Source organism: Drosophila bipectinata, chromosome 3L (genome assembly GCF_030179905.1).
Source record: "Drosophila bipectinata strain 14024-0381.07 chromosome 3L, DbipHiC1v2, whole genome shotgun sequence".
NCBI classification, from domain to species: Eukaryota; Metazoa; Arthropoda; class Insecta; order Diptera; family Drosophilidae; genus Drosophila; species Drosophila bipectinata.
In genome coordinates this window covers 8,382,774-8,400,617 of record NC_091738.1, presented here as the reverse complement: position 1 = coordinate 8,400,617, position 17,844 = coordinate 8,382,774, and the positions used below count along the sequence as shown (strand labels likewise).

At 40.4% G+C, this 17,844-nt stretch overlaps 2 protein-coding genes and 2 long non-coding RNA genes across 4 annotated transcripts in view; 3 read left to right on the top strand and 1 right to left on the bottom strand.

Moving 5' to 3' along the window:
* fz (frizzled class receptor) overlaps positions 1-2,103 on the top strand; it is an 81,856-nt gene extending 79,753 nt beyond the window's left edge. Inside the window, exon 5 of the mRNA XM_043209617.2 lies at positions 635-2,103. Coding sequence (XP_043065552.2) covers positions 635-1,167 — 533 coding nt within the window. The 3' untranslated portion in view covers positions 1,168-2,103. The remainder of the gene's footprint in view (positions 1-634) is intronic.
* Positions 2,104-5,355: 3,252 nt separating this feature from the next.
* Positions 5,356-6,243, top strand: LOC138926289 (uncharacterized). The gene is made up of 2 exons (XR_011442759.1): positions 5,356-5,721; positions 5,800-6,243. It is a non-coding gene; the product is annotated as an uncharacterized lncRNA (long non-coding RNA).
* Positions 6,244-11,390: 5,147 nt separating this feature from the next.
* Positions 11,391-17,844, top strand: part of LOC108133850 (COMM domain-containing protein 4) — a 203,038-nt gene continuing 196,584 nt past the window's right edge. The window contains exon 1 of the mRNA XM_070280026.1: positions 11,391-11,399. Coding sequence (XP_070136127.1) covers positions 11,391-11,399 — 9 coding nt within the window. The remainder of the gene's footprint in view (positions 11,400-17,844) is intronic.
* LOC138926324 (uncharacterized) lies at positions 15,234-17,008 on the bottom strand. The gene is made up of 4 exons (XR_011442790.1): positions 16,871-17,008; positions 16,007-16,803; positions 15,712-15,950; positions 15,234-15,248 (listed from the first exon to the last, which is right to left on the bottom strand). It is a non-coding gene; the product is annotated as an uncharacterized lncRNA (long non-coding RNA).

Sequence of the window (17,844 nt, the reverse complement as noted above, 5' to 3'; positions counted from 1 at the left end):
AGTTTCCACTCAAAAAAAAAAACAAAATTAACATGTCACCTAGGCAAAAAAAGGAGCTTCAACGAGGGGCTAATCGATAATTTATGAGCGGAAATATGGCACGCCGAACGAATGATGGATTCATTAGGGGGTTTCATGAACCGAGGGGCGATCAGGTGTGAGGTTGCGATGGGGTATGGTAACATGTTTATAAATAACGCTAATGAGTAGGGGTACGGACTGGGGCAGGTGGGGATGGGGCTGGCCTAACCGCTCGTAAAATGTTTAAACAAGCGGCGCACTGACTTTGAACCGAAAGGGCGGATGGTTGGGGGGCAGCTATCGCCGCTGCCGTTGGGGGCTATCGCAATGTAAATATTTACCCCGAAAGAGGTACATGAAATGGTAAAATTAAACATTGTTTATCAGACTTTCTGCCTTTTACCCCCCAAACGCAATCAACAGTTATGCTTGACGAATATTCAACGCATTTGTTGACATTAAATGCTGTTTGCTTTTGAAAGGTCAACGCTCGCTCACGGAAATTTGCTAAAAAGAAAGTTTACATATTTGTTCGAATCATAATCAACGTTTATTTTCAAATATTTATATTTCAAGTCGTTAAATAACATAATTTTTCTTAATTTTCTTCCAGGCGACATCCTCTCGGGCGTTTGCTTTGTTGGCCAACTGGACACTCACTCCCTGGGCACTTTTCTGATCCTGCCACTCTGCATTTATCTCTGGATTGGGGCTCTGTTCCTTCTGGCCGGTTTCATCTCACTCTTCCGCATCCGGACCGTCATGAAGACGGACGGAAAGCGAACCGACAAGCTGGAGCGCCTGATGCTGAGGATTGGCTTCTTTTCCGGGCTCTTCATCCTACCGGCGGTGGGATTACTGGGTTGTCTGTTCTATGAGTACTACAACCTCGACGAGTGGATGATCCAGTGGCACCGGGACATCTGCAAGCCCTTCTCGATCCCCTGTCCGGCGGCCAGAGCGCCGGGCACTCCGGAGGCTCGGCCCATCTTCCAGATCTTTATGGTCAAGTATCTCTGCTCGATGCTCGTGGGTGTGACCTCGAGCGTGTGGCTGTACTCCAGCAAGACGATGGTCAGCTGGCGGAACTTTGTGGAGCGATTGCAAGGAAAGGAGCCCCGGACCCGGGCGCAGGCGTACGTCTAGTATGAGACGGGACCACGGACGGGGGGCTGGGAGGGCAAGTCGCGCCAACAGACGGCCGACCAGACCCCGGACCAGACTCCCGATCCCGAGGCGGCCAACGAGAGTTACTTAGAGTTTAGCACGTAGACCGACACCCCGCCCTCCCACAAAATACAGTCGTAGTTCGTAGTGGCTTTGTATAAAGTTCATTCTCTATCCCCCTGAAACAGAAAAAAAAATCACAAAAAAAAAACAAGAAGAAAGTAAGCGATCAAAATCAAAAGTTGACCCTAGGCTATTGTTTGAGTTTATTAAAGAAAAAAAATATTAGTGGATACGGAAGCAAGCTTGTTGAACCAAAACTATGCATATAAGTTGAGACTCTAGTTCTAAGTCGAGTTGTATTCTGTAGGCTTTCATTTATTTCGTGGCATTCGATCTTTTCCGTTTTGACGCAAGTGTTAGGTTAGACATTCGAGATCAGTTTTGATTTTTGTGAAAGCTTTAAATGTGCCCTACCATTAATTAATTGACGTATATAAATAAAATAAGTATTATAATTATGGCATTAAACGAGATGTGAGCTGTACGTATCGCGCCTGGCTTAACATTTAATTCAGTAGTCACACATTAAACTATTTTCCAGCTACACACAAAATAATAATATCTCTCATATACACTATGCAACTCATACACTGGAAAAACAACAACCTACGCGATGCTCACATCTGTGCTTCATCTATGTATATGTATAGAAAACACGAAAAGGAAACCATAAACTATATGAATGTATTATGTAGCAATAAATGTCCTCCATGTGCTAAACTTAATGCAAATACGATTATTATAATTACAACTGTAATGCTAACTCTAACTCTAACTGTAACTGTAATTTTAAATGTAATTGTATATTTGTTGAACTAATTAATTCTAAACGCGTAATGGAATAATTTTTAATTCAATTTTTTAAATGACGTTGTAGTCATAGCACTTAAGTGAACAAACAAACAAAAACAAGCAAACATTTTGTTGCCACTTTATGGAAATTTTGTACACCCAACCTAGCCCACACACCCCACTAAATAAGAGTTAAAACTGCCATTTAAATATTTGTAGTCCTGTGAAAAATCACTGAACTAAAGAAGCGGCAAACTTCAGTGTTTGCCAACTGTTGAGCATTTGTTTTCAGCGCATTTAATTGAGTCCTTGATTTAAATTGGCCGTAGATAACTATATAGTACGAAATTAAAGTCCAAGCCAGATTTGTGTAGCATTTAAGCTGATGGAAATGCATATTAATTATAGCAATTATTGATAGTCGGTGTAACATAGCGCAGGTCCTGCGGCAAACGAACAATTATAAGTGTATAAAAACAACATAAGCATAAAGGACGCCAATCGAAGGACGAACATAAACACAAACACAGACACACAAGTGGAAAATGCAAAAATAAAAACTTTATTTTATTGTTAAAGACTGAAAAAATGTCAAGTGTTGTTATTTGAATGGGGGAAGCCTTTCAGCAATTTATGGAAAATACTTTTCATTAAAATTATGCATGACTGACTTATTAAATTTTAAATAATTTAATTCTTACCCAACCACTTTTGTCTGAAAAGTTTACTTTTCAAGAGAATTTCCATTCCATACGTGAATGAACAGTAACATAAAGGAAGGTCCTCTTAATTGCATTTGCACCTTTCGTGAACCTGTGAAAATTCCCATTTTCCTCACCAACCGACCAACCGATTGTAGAGCCAAAACTTTTCCCATTAGAAGCAAATACACATGTCTGTGGTGCAGACAAACTACGGACACAAAAGCAGCTTGAAATTCAATCATAACTTGCCAACACCCGCTAGCCAAGTCCCACTATCATCACCCCAGTCCGGCCCCGTTTCCAACCAAAAGCACTTGAAACACATGGCCGTAAGCCTTGAAATTTACGAGTGCCACCGAGAAATCCACGCCCATATAATTTTGATTACACTTGTTTTCTAAATACTCTCCCAAAGAAGAAAACGCGGCCAAAAAAACATCGGAAAAAGGAAAACAAGCGGCGGAAAACAAAAGCATTCGAAACACATGTGTGTGCGGTGAAAAGTCCGAAATAAAATCCAGGCGCGGAAATCTGTAAATGCACCGAAAAAATATTTCACCAAAAAAAATTATATTAAGTAACAAATGATGTTCTGTTAAGACTAAAAGCCCTTGTAAGTTCAAATAATTTTTTTTATTTATTTTATTTTCATTTCCATAAAATTACTTTGTGTTGAAAGAAACTTTTCCCTCTGGACATCATTCGCTAAGCTCCTTGGCAACAAATTGCAGTTAAAAATAGTAGTAGAAGCTGTAGTAGGAGGAAAATCACTCTGGTCTGCTCACGCAGAGGGACATGTATTAAAGGATATGAAGGATATGGCGATGTTTTACAAAACACGTGTGCGATTTAACAACTACAACAGCCACACACAGAAAACTTTTTAGTAAAACGTACAAAAAAACGAAGAGAAAAGTGCACACGAAAATGGAATCCAATGTTGGGCGGTGGGTTTTGTTGCGTTTTTATGCGACCGCCATAAAAAAGTTATTAATGTGTGGGTTTTGTACATCTGTGGATGTCCGGGGAGGAGACGGAAGGAGCACACGCTGGCGGTATGGCAGGAAAATAGAAAAAGCCGGGTGCACACGGCCACAAAATGGCGCGGGCGTGTGCAGGCGTTAATGTGGAAAAAAATGTTTCTCAGCTAGGAATATTGTGGAATAATAAAGTCGGCATAATAAACACACTCAAAGACAGCTTAAAATTAATTTATAATCAACTCAAAATTCAAAAATCACAATCCTACAGTTCCTAAAAAGATTTTTAAAATAATATCAGGTACTACCTTTAGAAAAATGTATAAAGGACCATCACAACGTCGGCGTAGTCTCCTTTCAATTTTCTTATTATACCCTTGCAGAGGGTATTATAATTTTGTCCAAAAGTGTGCAACGCAGTGAAGGAGACATCTCCGACCCTATAAAGTATATATATTCTTGATCAGGATCACCTCCTGAGTTGATATGAGCATGTCCGTCTGTCCGTCTGTCCGTCTGTCTGTTTCTACGCAAACTAGTCTCTCAGTTTTAAAGCTATCGTCTTGAAACTTTGCACACACCCTTCTTTCCTTTGCACGCAGTATATAAGTCGGAACGGCCGGGATCGGCCGACTATATCCTATAGCTGCCATATAACTGATTGATCGGAAATGGTATAACTTTGGTGTTTTTAGAGTTAGAGAGTTCAAATTTGACATGAGAGCTATTTTTGGCAAAATAATACGACATGCCAAATTTCATAAGGATCGGCCGACTATATCCTATAGCTGCCATATAACTCAACGATCGGAAATGACCCAACTTTCGTGTTTTTGAAGATAGAAAGCTGGAATTTAGTACAGACTCTATTTTTGGTTAGTTGATCCAACCTACCGAATTTCATTAGGATCGGCCGACTATATCCTATAGCTGCCATATAACTGAACGATCGGAAATGACCCAACTTTTGTGTTTTTGAAGATAGAAAGCTGGAACTTGGTACAGATTATATTTTGATCCATCCTACCAAATTTCATAAGGATCGGCCAACTATATCCGATGTTTGCGATATATATCCGGTTTTAGCTGCAAGGGTATATAAACTTCGGCTCCGCCCGAAGTTAGCTTTCCTTTCTTGTTTTCATTGCAGTTTCAAAGCCTCTGAATGCGGGCGTGAAAATCATAAAGCAAAACATATGAGTAGACGTGAAGTTACTAAAAAAGAACCATAAACAACGAAAAGAACTCGAGACAGTAGAAATCGTAGAACATAAATAAATGGTATGAAAAGGACATTGGTTGTAGTAAGACTATACAAAGCATTTATGCGGCTGCACGTCCTGAGAGTAGAATTTCCCAGTAGGGATCGATTTAGATGTGGAATAAATTCTCCAAAGGAAACAAAAACCTATACAATAAACCTAACATCGTACGACATTTTTGTTTTTGGCAACTTTGGTATACTTTTTACAATATTTCAACTATTTCGCAAGCCATTCAAAAGGGAAATATCTTGTGTGAATCAGAGAATTAGTCCGCATCAATCTATCGGGAGGGTATAGGATGTTTTGATCTGCCCAGTATGAGCCACGGTATTCACATCTTTCTATTACGAAAATTTCAAAATTTTTACCATATGTTTTGAAGTCGAAGGTCTTTCCAATAATTTTATTATTTCTATAAAAAGGGATCGAGTACCCTTTGGTATAGTTATAGACAATTATTCTAAAGTCTACAGTCTAGACTCTAGAAAAACTCAACAATTTTACTTTAGCCTCCAATACCAATTTTAACGACATGGGTACGAAATTTTGGCTACTGATGATGGTTTTGGCACTACATGCTTCCAGACTATTTGCTCAAAATACTTTTATGAGTGATATTGCAAACGGTTGCAATAAAATCGTCTCCCACATCATGAAAGAGTCATTTGTGGCCCTTAGGAATGGAAGGGACTTGATAATTAAAATGCAGAACAAGATAAAGAAATTCCGGCAAGTACTGCAATATAACAAGGATTCCAAACGGATCTGATAAGTTTAATTTAATTTATTAAAAATTTCCTCCAACAGAGACGATCACGAAAAAAAATACGGAAGGAAACCTAGACGCAGATTTCCTGGGGCTGAGGGAGTTTTCAATATATTTGGCTAATTGAAATTGCCAACTGCACAAATGGAGAATGCAGCTGCAGTGTTCTGTGTAGTTTACTTAATTAATGTTGTACAGGAAGGGGCTTAGAGTCTTCGACCGTTTTCATTCCCTGAAGTAAAGAACAAAGAAGCCCCAAAAAGTATGCAACGAAAATAGTACGACAGTGGAAACTCTAGAAATCGGATTACAAGAACTCGGAACAAAAGAAAGTGGAAAAAACAACAAAATGGCAATTTCATTTCGAAAATTACACTTAATAAGAACTTTCATATATCTATATGATTGTAATTTACATAAAAACTCATTGTTTGTGGCAGAAATAATAATAAAAATTAAAAGTTATTTTTCATTTATAGAGAAAATATTTATTCTTTATGGTATTCATTGTCGCTTTCGGGCAAACCAATTTTCAAACTATACTGAACAAAAATACCGACAGCTGGCCTAAACTAGCAATGAAAATTCATTACCAAAAGGGGCCTGCAACCCCCCCAAAATCCACTCAAACATTCGCCGATTCTAGCCGAATACTAGCCGAAATCACACAAAAGGCTGCAAGTTTACCGCAAACAAAAGAAAGTTAATTGCCAGGCCAAATAGCAAGTCAGCAGCCCCGCCCTCAAACACAAATCTCAGTCCAAGCCGGGCGGGGCGTACATGGGGGTGTTGGTCCAATATTTGCCTTAGTTATGCCCCCGAAATCAGAATAGCTGATGGAAAACGAAGGCAGAAGTAGCTGCTAATTTTTCGCCGGGAAAAGTCAATTAAATTTTCCAAGAGAAAGAGGCCGAAGCGCAGGGTTGGAAAACTTTTCGGCGCCGAAAATGAATAAATGATGGAGCATGAATGTCAATCAAAGTTAAGCGCTGCAAAATGAAGACAAACATTCGAAAGGGATTTAATTGATGAGAATTTACAGAGATATCTGAGCAATGCTATTTTTCACATTAATTTTTTTGTATTTTTGGATATTTAAAAATTAAATAAATTGGGTTAAATGTAAAATTTTAAAAATATAACTAGAAATATTACAAAATACGTATAATTCTTCACAGTGCACAAATAAAACCAAATAGAGATGACTCATGTGTGGGGGAAGGGGTAGCAAAAAACCGACTTCCATTAGCCTTGGGGATGGCATAAATTATGCCCCCCAGCCACGCCCACAAATTGATAAAGTTTCACCATTTCATACCCTCCCCCGTCGGTCCGTCCACCTCTCATCCGGCTAATCCAACAATGCCTAATGACAGTTGTCGAAAAGTTTTGGCCTAAAATCGATTCTAATGGCATCGCAAATAATCGAATCGGCTTGTTTATCGAAATGAATAGTTGGCAAAAGGGGGAAGAGTTTGGTAGTTACGGAAAAGTTGTCAAATTTTATAGTTATTTGGGGGGTGGCTGCAAATTTGAAAACATTTCTGGCTGATAAAAACCCTTTTAGTCGAAACTTTTGTGCGGCTTATTGATAAAGTTGCCGAGCGCTCTAGTCGGCTTCCTACTCCGCCTTTCTATGGCCATGTTGCCCATAAATCAGTTTGGAACTGGCCCCCCTGCAGAGTGGCTGCAGAAAGGTTAGTCTCCAATGAGACATAAACTATGCAGCAGGTGGCTCCATCTCAAGACACTTGCCACCTTTTCTCCATCTTTGAGTAATTAAAGCAATTGCGACAAAAGAGCTACAAAAGCCGAACCAGCATGTGGCCAAAGGAGGGCAAAATTTAAGGTGGGGGTACCTAATGCCTAATCAGATTTGTTCTGCGGTTCCCCAACATCCCCAAAAGCTTCACTTAATTGTCATAATTTATTTTTAGCGCTTTTGGGAAATGTGTCAAGATTATGTGAAGCCAGCCAAAGGGGCTGGAAAAGTTGTCAGAAAGAGTTTTTGAGGGGGAAAGAAATATATTTTGGTTGCATGGATTAAATTGTTATTGCTTTGTTTTTAATTAATCGTCTATCCACGAAATATACATTATTAAAGCCCACAAAACTAGCCAAGACTTTCAACAAACCATTGACCCCTTGGTCAATTAGTCAATGCATTACTTTTATGGTATTACCTGCAACATTCATTAGTTTTAAAAGCTCACGAAAAACAGGCCCATCAATGCGGCTAAATAATTAAGTGCCTTACGGATCGGGTGCCTCTACCAAGATCTCCGGTCAGTCTCCGCCCAATCTACCCAAAAAAATATATAAAAAAAAAAGAAAACAAAAACCCTAATGAAAACCCATTGAGCTGTGAGTGATCTCATGTCGATGCCTGGCTGTCAGAGGTCAGAACCAATCGAGTTTGATCGGCCAAACAATGGAGACTCATTAACGATCTTAAGAATACTTCATCGACTGGCCAGAATTATGCGCGGCCAGCGCAAATAAATAATAAAATGGAGAGGTGGAGTTGGAGGAAAAAATATGAAAATAATTTCGAAAGCGGGGAAACGTACAGTAAGGGTCGTGAGTATAAATTTCAAAATTGTTTCTTGGCCTCGACGCGCGGCTCCGATGAAGTGCCTGAAAGTGACCGAAAGGGGAGGCAGGGGTGAGCCAGCCTCATATGCCACAGGGCAACTTATGGCCAAGAAAGGTGCAGATTGGAGTGGCACAACGAAATAGAGAGGTGGAGAGTGTACACTTGAAATAATTAATGCAAGAAGTTTGTACAAACTGGTTGGGAAGTTTAAGAAACCATATAGAAACTCTATATAGGTTGGGATCTATATATGTAGGTTTTTTCTCTAAGTGCCAAAGGAAGCGACGCCAGAGCGCCCGACCAGGAAACCATTGTGCCCGACTGTTCCCTTGGCCATTCTTGATGGTCGATGCTGTGCGGGTGATAAGTAACATGAATCACGTTTTATTTTGCCTTTGGACTTTAACGATGCAGTCGGTCTGAGGCACTGGCACTGGCACTGGGAGGGGGACAGCAAGGGGAGAGTCAACTTCAGACTGGCTCAATGGATGACTGACTTCGTCTTCGAGTTGGCTGAAAGGTCAGAGCCGAGAGTCGAGGTTTCCTGCAATTTTTATTTACCTTTTGTGTATGAGAACAACTCGGTTCTATTCTTTTGGTGACTCCCCCTGCTCGCCAGCATTCTTTTTTTCCTCTTGTATAGCTTTGGTTTATTTTGTGGAATATGCTTGCAGGGATTTTCCTTTTTCTGTTATTTTTTTTTTTCCATTTACCTTGGAACGTGAGAATTTAATATTTCTTTTCATTAGCCACGCTCGACTCGATGCTGAGCTTTGGGTCATGGCAGGTCTGGCGCAGGCTCCGCCGAAAGCTAGTTCTGGCGACACTTACAAATTTTCATGGTTCCATTCCGGGGAGCTCGAGAGCAGCAAACATAAATTATGTCAAACCAGGCCACCAACTAAATTCGTTATGGAAAGGAGGGTCGGCCAGGGCCAGCATAAATAAGCACAGAGGTGTCGATGGATGGTTAAGTGGAATGGAGGTCTTTGAGTGCTTGGCAAATTGAGTTCCAAAATGTGGGAACTCCCATTCCACTCCAAGAGAGTCTCTCCTTTCTTGTTTTTCAGCAAAATTTTTGTAGCGATCGAGTTCCACCTTATCGCCACTTTCGATGTGTCAAGACTTCCAATGCAGCCACAAAAGTTTTTCCACCTCAGCGGTAGTCCTCCCACTCCCACTTCCACTCCCAAGACCACAGTCGCCACCCAGAGCCAGGGCCCTTGTCAAAACTTTCGTTGCTGGAAAACAGAAGTTAAACCGAAACTATTTGCCAGTCACGTTCGTCTTGATAACTTGTCGCCAGCTGGAAATCTTCGCTCCATGCGAGACATTGTCGCCAAATCCGCGACCAAGTGTTGCAACACCCGGCAACAATGTTGCATCCACAGTCGCCGAGCCGTCGGGTCGCAAAGCCGCATATCCACTCGTTTCAGCAATGGTGCAGAATGGCATCCAGCCGTTGCCCGCGGACTTGGCAGAGCAAATATCAGCCGGAGACAGCCACCACCAGCCATCAAACGGAGCTTAGGCGCGATGAGCCGTGCCGTCGACATCCGTCCGTAAGGCGTACGCCTCCACTCCGGCCACGCCCTCCTTTCCTTTCCGGCAGCAACTGGGCAATTTTGCATGTGCCACACTGTTTCTGGTCACATTTTGGCTGTCGTCTGGCTTAGAGACTTCCCATTCTTGGCAGGATAATGAAACTGGAGTTGAGATTAAATTGGTTTCAAGTAAGAGCAAAAATATGAAAACTAAAGTTATGTTTTTGTTTAAAAGTGTTGTTTAAAGCTTAAAGATTCGAAAGGTCACAATATGAGTGTTTCCTAAAAGATACAAAAGTATCTGTGGGATGGCCCCCTAATACTCTGTTCACGCTGCCTGCCATCCAACCAATCCCCGTTTGGCCATCACATTTTTTTCGTGTTGGCCTGGCTGATGTTCGTGTCCCGCAAGCATTTAGCATAGCATCATCAAGTCAGTACCCCCTCTCCACCTCTTCTGGCTGACGCGGCAACTGCTTTTGGCGTAACTAATTTTTCTCCTGTGTTTTCTTGGGGCTCCACCACGAGTCTTTTCGGCTGCTTTGCTTTTGCATTATGCATCTTTCAGGGCAGAAATGAGCTGGGCATGAGGGTACTCCTATTCCTCCTATTGTTCCCCAGTGCCGAGCAATGTTTACGCTCGCTACATTTACTTTGCATGGCGAACCCCTCACTCCGCCCTTCAGAGTTGGTAATGCCAATTTGGTGCACTCCACTTGCTATTCTTAGATGGCTCGCAGGCGTTGGCTGCCTTTGGTTTTTGCTTGGCTTGGCTTTGGCTTTGGCTTTGGCTCTAGCTCTGGCTTGCTTGATAAAACCATACACTGTCAAAATAATCTCCAAGTACTTCCAACTAGACTATGTCTAGGGGAAAGACTATTCTTCTTAGTGTAACCACGAAACTTCCCATCCCATCATCAGTCTCCCTGTGCGGAGCTTTCGACAAGCTGAGTTAACTTCATAGTTTTGTGCCCCAAAGCAAATTGAGTGATTATCAGTTGGCCTCACCTGAAGGGAGGGGGCTCTGAATGGGGATTTGCAAGTGCGTTCCTGGCCACGCTTTAATTATTGAATCGCTCGGCTAAGCTGGGAGCGAGCATAATGGATTAAAGTCGCCTTTTGCAGGCAGCCATGTTTCTATTTTTTGACAAACTCACTTTGCATATTAATTGAATTCGTTATAGTTATGGCCAGGCGGCTCTTCTCGGGGGGAAGATAAATGGACACGAGCGGAAGATAAATGGAATGTGGTCTAAGGTCAAGCCGTAACTATAAAAATAAATTGGAGAGATACACAATCCAGCAAATAACTTACCTCGAAATTAGAAAAAGGTAGCTCTCAAAATGCTTGCCATTTTTATCCAATTAAGCCACAAAAGAATCCAGTTCCATTAAATCTCAAGCATCTCTTCACCCCAGTTTTGAATTAAATGGAAATATTATTACTGAAAAGTGGCAAAAGCCCTTATGAGTGGTTAGAGCAAACCTCAAAATGAAATTCAAAATCTCGTACTGGAAATGCCTGGCAAATAGCGGCAGACTGGCGAGAAATGCAGGCAAGAATTAAAACCATAAAATATTTGCAATCACAACGAAAGGACAACAAACCAACCACCGACCAGCGAATGGGCCAGCAACTAAATGGAAAACCAAGGGAAATAAATTCCCAATGAACTAGAGAGCTGGCTGGGGTCAAAAAAGCAGAGTAAGGAATGCACCGCAGAATCAGGCAAAGTAAGTACAGTTGCATTAAAGAAATTAAAGTGCCCGGCCAGGAGTTCGGGGCTTGGGTGGGGGTTGTCGATCCTTTCGGCCACTTTCAATGCCGCACCCAACAACTTAACAACTTTGGGCCCCGGGCAGAGTTCAAGAAAAAAAGGAGCCAGTTGAACGGAGTCATATTTATGTTTTCATAGCCCGGAGTCGGATTCCTAGATGCAGGTTGGCGCTGAATGAGCTCGCCAGCTTCTTTATTACACCCTGGATTTATTTTAGATTAAATACAAAGGGTATGTAAAACTTCGGCTTTAGTTTGTGATTTTCAAGACAAAATACTAAAAGTCTCAATAAAAAATAATGGACTATCTTGGGGAAAATTTAATTTTAAATATTTCTTAGTAAGGGTATCACTTTGTCACAAATCTTAAGGTACAAATACTCCTATCCTTTTGGCCCATTGCTTCGCTTTTTGTCAATTCCACATGCAAGACGTTTTCATTGCCAACTGCAGACTGGAATTACTCCTGCGGGGCGAATATAGCCAGCCAGGAACGTGCACAAGGATCCGCCAGGATGGAAGGATTCCAAATGCATCCTGCATGCGGCAGCGGAGAGCAGATAAATGCGATACACGAGCCAAACACACGGAGCACAAACAAAAACAAACACAATCTGCCGCTGAGATAGGCAATGGAGCCGCAAAAGGGGGCAGGGCGGAAATGAATCGGGGCGGTGGCACCTTTGGGAGGCGGGGCTCTGAAGTTTCCTCAATAAGTTGAGAAGCCTTGAAAATAATTCAAATATAAAACAAAATATTAAATCTTGCATCAAAGGGGTTTAATATTTAATTTCCTTTAAAGGTTTGTATGATAAATAATTTATTTAAATTTTATACTTAAACTTTTGTGGAAAATAATATTATCCTTATATAGCATGTATTAATTTTTTCTCAGTGTAAAGTTGTCCATCTGAAGCTTCACGTTTTCATCGCCAGGAGCCTTTCTATCCGGCATGCGCTTCACATGAAAAGTCGAGCAAGTCATCAGAATTCATAGTCGGTCTTTTTTTGTATATCTTGCCGTAAACTCCCCCTTCTTTTTTCTCTCTGCACGCAAGTTGCAATTGCTGCTGCAGCTTTTGCTGCTGCGTCAAATGCAAAATGTGATTTAATGCCCTTTGGTGTCGCATGCTAATGAGGCAAGGAAAAGTTACTTCTTTCAGCCGACGTTGGCAACTTTTTCCCGGCACGTGCCTGGATTCGAGTCCGATTTTAGGGCCAACTTGGATCCGGGGTACTACGGACAGAGCCAAGAATAGTGTGCCTATTGGTGTGTGATTGTGTGTTTGTGACGGGAATATATTTAAAATAGTCACATGCTAAATAGTTTCCCCTTTTCGGGTTGAGTTATGAACCGCCTTCACTGCTAATTGTGTGGCAAGGAAAGTAGTTCGGGGAGTCTGGGGAGAAAACTGCACTGGACGTGACTGGAAGTGCTCTGGGCAAAGTTCTCGCCAGTTCTTGAGAATATACTTTGGTTCTCCACATACATATGGGTCGGCAGTAAAGTGTTAAATTTATGACATGTGCCGCCGGAAAGCATTTGTTGATAATGCACAGTAATCAGAAATATATAAACTTTTAAAGGGAGATATTTTTCTTTTTATTCTGCTATTGAAGGGAAACAATATTTAAAATATTTTAATAACAGAAAATATAGGATTAATGAATTTTAGTGCTTCTTGTATCTGACAGTCTTTAGTGAATACTTAATCCTCTCAGTTAACTACTTCCCCAGAAGTTATCTTCCTGTTTGTCTTCTTTCCTAATTTTGGGATAACTTTTCCCTTTAATTGCTCGAACAGACAGTGAAAACTCTAAAGGAAAAACTGCCGCTTATCGTTTGATTTTCATTGCGAGTGCCCAGAAGTTGGACGTTGGAGTTGAAGTTTAAGTGCGAACTGCACCGCAGCGAACAATGAGTTTCAGGTTCGAAATTCCACTGAAAATTAGTCTTACTACTAATTAAAAATATATAATATTTTATAAAAAATTACAGAACTAAAAGCAGCGTTAATTATTTCATTTATTTAAATAATAAGTTAATTTAACATAAATATACAAACTTTATTTTTTTCTCTTAAAAGAAAATCACAATTAAGTGCAGGCCAAAAGAAGCTCATTAAAGGCGGGGAAGAAAAATGCGCCACTTGAAGGATTCTTTCAAACTTATCCGCCCACTCACTCACTCAGTATTCTGAGGAATTAAAAGGATTGTGGGGAAGGATGGGTCCGTAAAGAGGCCACTGGTGCGGGGAGGCGTGGCTACTGTCTGTCTCCATTTGTTGACGCCCTGTCAAAGCTGCCTGCTTGGCTGACAAACATTGTCAACGCCCTTGGCCAACGTCATCATCAATGTCAGTGGCAACACCACCCCCACTCCGTCGTTCCTGAGGGAAAACCCATATCCTCTTACCCCCCGGCATCTCCCAGCTTGAGTTGAAAGTTGGCCTTCTTGGGTCTTCTTTTTTTGAGGTTCTGACAGACGCGGGACCCGCGATTATTTAGCTCTCCCTCCGAGGAGAAGATGCCCATCAATTTCCATAAGTTGTCATAAAAACAGAATGTCGCCACATCTCCTACTATATCTATATGGGCTTTGATGGCCCATTAGGGCAACCAGGCGACACTTTTAATGGGGTTTGATTTAAATTTTATGCGCATTTGTCATTAAAATTATTATTTTGTCCGACAGCTGGTGACCAAGTGTCGTAAATAAACGTAACAAGTTGTATATATATTTCAAAATAGGTTTTAATATGTATCAGATAAAAGGAACTATGGAAAATCATGGCACGTTTATTAAATAAATTGAAATGTAGAACTTATTCCAAAGTTATTTCATTTAAAAGCTTCAGTTGCATAGTAATTGGGCTCAATTGCACACTAAATTTATCACGTCTGCTCCCAATCCTCTTCAATTATTATGAAATATTTATTTCCACCCGCGGGTATCGGAAATTAAGCCAATTTTAATTAGGCTCCTCGGGAGCTGCCCTCAGCGCCCTCGCCCGCCCCCACTCTACAAAAATTATGAATTAAACTGTTCGCAATGCAAATTATAATATGCAAATTAATGTAGCACACATTTAGGCTGCTCGGAACTACTCCACCACTTTATGCCACTCGAACTGCCCCACTCCATTAACCCTGGCCCATCGACTCCTTGGACCATTCATATGGCAGGCACGTAATCGAAATGAGCGCTAAAAAGGATTCCCGATCCATTGCCAGTTTAATTACGTTAATGGGCGGCGGGAGTTTAATGCCAATTTCAACTAATTACTCAATATAATTGCGTATCTGCGTGGGCGGACATTCATAATATATGTACGCCGCAGTGGCTCACAAATCAGGAAATGAACAAGCTGCAAATTTATTGAAAAGTATGGAGTGAGCTGTTTCCACTACAGTTTCCGCAAGTATATCAGTCACAGCTTAAAATTAAATATGTCACCCGAACCGAAACCGCACAGGCACACAAACCCTCCAGAAAACGCTTGGCATACAGCTTGGCAATTTTCAAGTGACAATTCTCAGCACACGCCAACAAAGCAAAGCTTCTTTAAAACACTAAAAAAAAATGTACAATGAATGGTTAAAATATTTTCTTCAATTCATAGAAGAGTATCTAAGGTCCCTCTTAGTTTAAAATTCAAGAAAAATGGCTAGAAAAGGTTTAACATTTTAAACTTTTATGAAATACTTGTAATTTTTCTTGGTGCACCCAAAACAAATTCTATGCAATTTGGTCCTTTGAAATGTGAGAGGAAAGTGTGGATAAAAAGGGTGTACGGATGGCATGTGGAAATGGGTAGAATGAATTGAAAGAAATGTCAGCAGTCGCACATATTTTTTACTTCGATGTGTTCAAAATATCTTTAGAATAGTCTCCACGGCACTCAAATGAATGTCGTCGTAAGTGGTTGCCTGTCGCGAGATTTAATGTCAGTGATGCTCCCAAAACCGTGACTTTAAAACACACTTTTAGTTCAAAAACCTAGATACCCAAGTATATTATTTTCAATATAGTCACCACATAAACTCCAAATGTAAAAGCATTCATTCTACAGTGAGTTTTGTCCGATGAACTTTGTGATGGAGGGGGACGAGATACAGGATGAAGCTCTTTGCAAGGACAAATACCTCCAGGATTATTTGGAAATTCTGGCATTCTGCAAAGACCGCATGGAATAAATTTCTCCAAATTTTTAGCCACGACCAAATGGCAACCCTTTTGGCGCGAATAAACACAGCACACCGAGAAGTTCTGATCTGGAGATTTAAATCATATTTGGTATCTATATAAACAAAAAAATATTTTTACTCACTCGGATTGAATTTAAACCCATTTATGAAGCAAGCACTCATATCACTATCATAATGTGGCACCTTTGAGTTCTTCAGTTCGCGATGAAATTGGACGCCACGCTTGAGTTTCAGAAAGAAGGCGGAGTCCCAAAATTCAGAACCCAGACACTTATAGCTGGCTTGCTCGTCAATGGTACAACGACCTATATTTTCTGAAGTGCAGTTTCCACAAAGCTGAGTGAAACCCCACTTAAGACATACAAGAAATAAGAGGAATCTTAAAAATAAATGATACATATTATTAAACTTTAAATTTCGAAGGTCCAATTTCTAATATGTAGTGACGTATATTTCATGGGCAGCTTTTTAGGCTCTTTTTTTTATTAATTTTTCTTAAAATTTATTAAATTCTTTCCTTGTCAAACTTTAAAAAAACTGAACCATGTTGGTTTCCATAATACCACAAAGATACATGTAGCAATCACTAGAAAGGAATTTATTAACTGAGTTGCCCCTGATGCCTTTTTATCATCAGCATCAACGTCAATGTTTTGTCTTTCTGGTGCGGGACTAATTTGCAAATCACTCATCGTCATACAGGTTGTATCTATTGGATGCTCATATATAATTGTTTGGTGTGTTTGGTGAACATATGGTTTCAGATTCGATTCCATGCAACCACATGTGGGATTGGTGCCTGGAATGGTAACAGGGATCCGGCAAATACCACATGGTATGTACTTCTCCAATTCTGGAGTCACAATCAAGTGGCAGCCCATTTCGCGAGACCAAACACAGCAAACCGAGAAATTCAATTCTGTAGATCAGACAATAGAATAGATCAGACTGTAGAATATATTCAGTTTTTTTTTTATTTCACCTACGAGGAGAAAAGGTGAATCCATTGGGAAAACATGCTTCCATATTTTGGCTAAATGACGGCACCTTGGAGCCGTTTAGTTCAGTGTGCGGACTCATTCCAAGCTTTAAGGCGTCCAGGATGACAGAGTCGTGAAACTCAGGACCAAGGCAGTCGTATCCGGGCTCCTTGCTAATCGTACAACGATCCTGATTCTCCTCCTCACAGTTGCCACATAATTGCGAGTATGTGCACTTAGTAAGCAATACAAATAAAGAAACTATTAAAAATAATTTTAGCATAGTTACTAGCCGTAAATTTTGTGCTACATCAGCTATATTCCAAATTAAAAATCCAATTATTCATAATTTTTCGTAAAATATCTAAAAACTCTATAAAGTCACAGCCTTCTGATAAAGTCACTGCCAAAAATATCCTTCCGAAACGATTATTTTTCTATGTGACAAACTGAATTCCTTGGTGGATCCATCACTCTCCAAGACACTTTCATCTTTTGAATGTCGCTGGTAATGATGATGACTGACATTGTCGATGGAGATGATGATGATGAATCGCTGGCGTGACAAGCGATGCTCGGCATCTCCATACTCGCAGCAATTTCAATTTCATCTGACATATAAATAACTTTGAATTCGAAAAGAAATATTAACAGCAGCTGCTCGATAAAAAGGGGGAAGTTGAGTAAACATGTCTGTTGTGAGATGTGCATGATATTTGACTACCAACAGCTTTCATCAAAAAGAAGTTTCTTCAAACTGTCTGAGATGGGTGGTCAAGTTAGTGCGGTTCATTTTGATTGATGTGTGTTTGCTTTTTGGCCAAAAAGCAATTGAACGGAAATGATGTCTTACTTTTTAAGAATTCTATCAAATATTCATCTTCCAAACTTTAATTATTGCAACATATTTTTTCCTTTGACAATCTAAACTCATTTTGGAAATGCAACGTTTATCAAAATTGCAGCAAGGAAATCTCGAG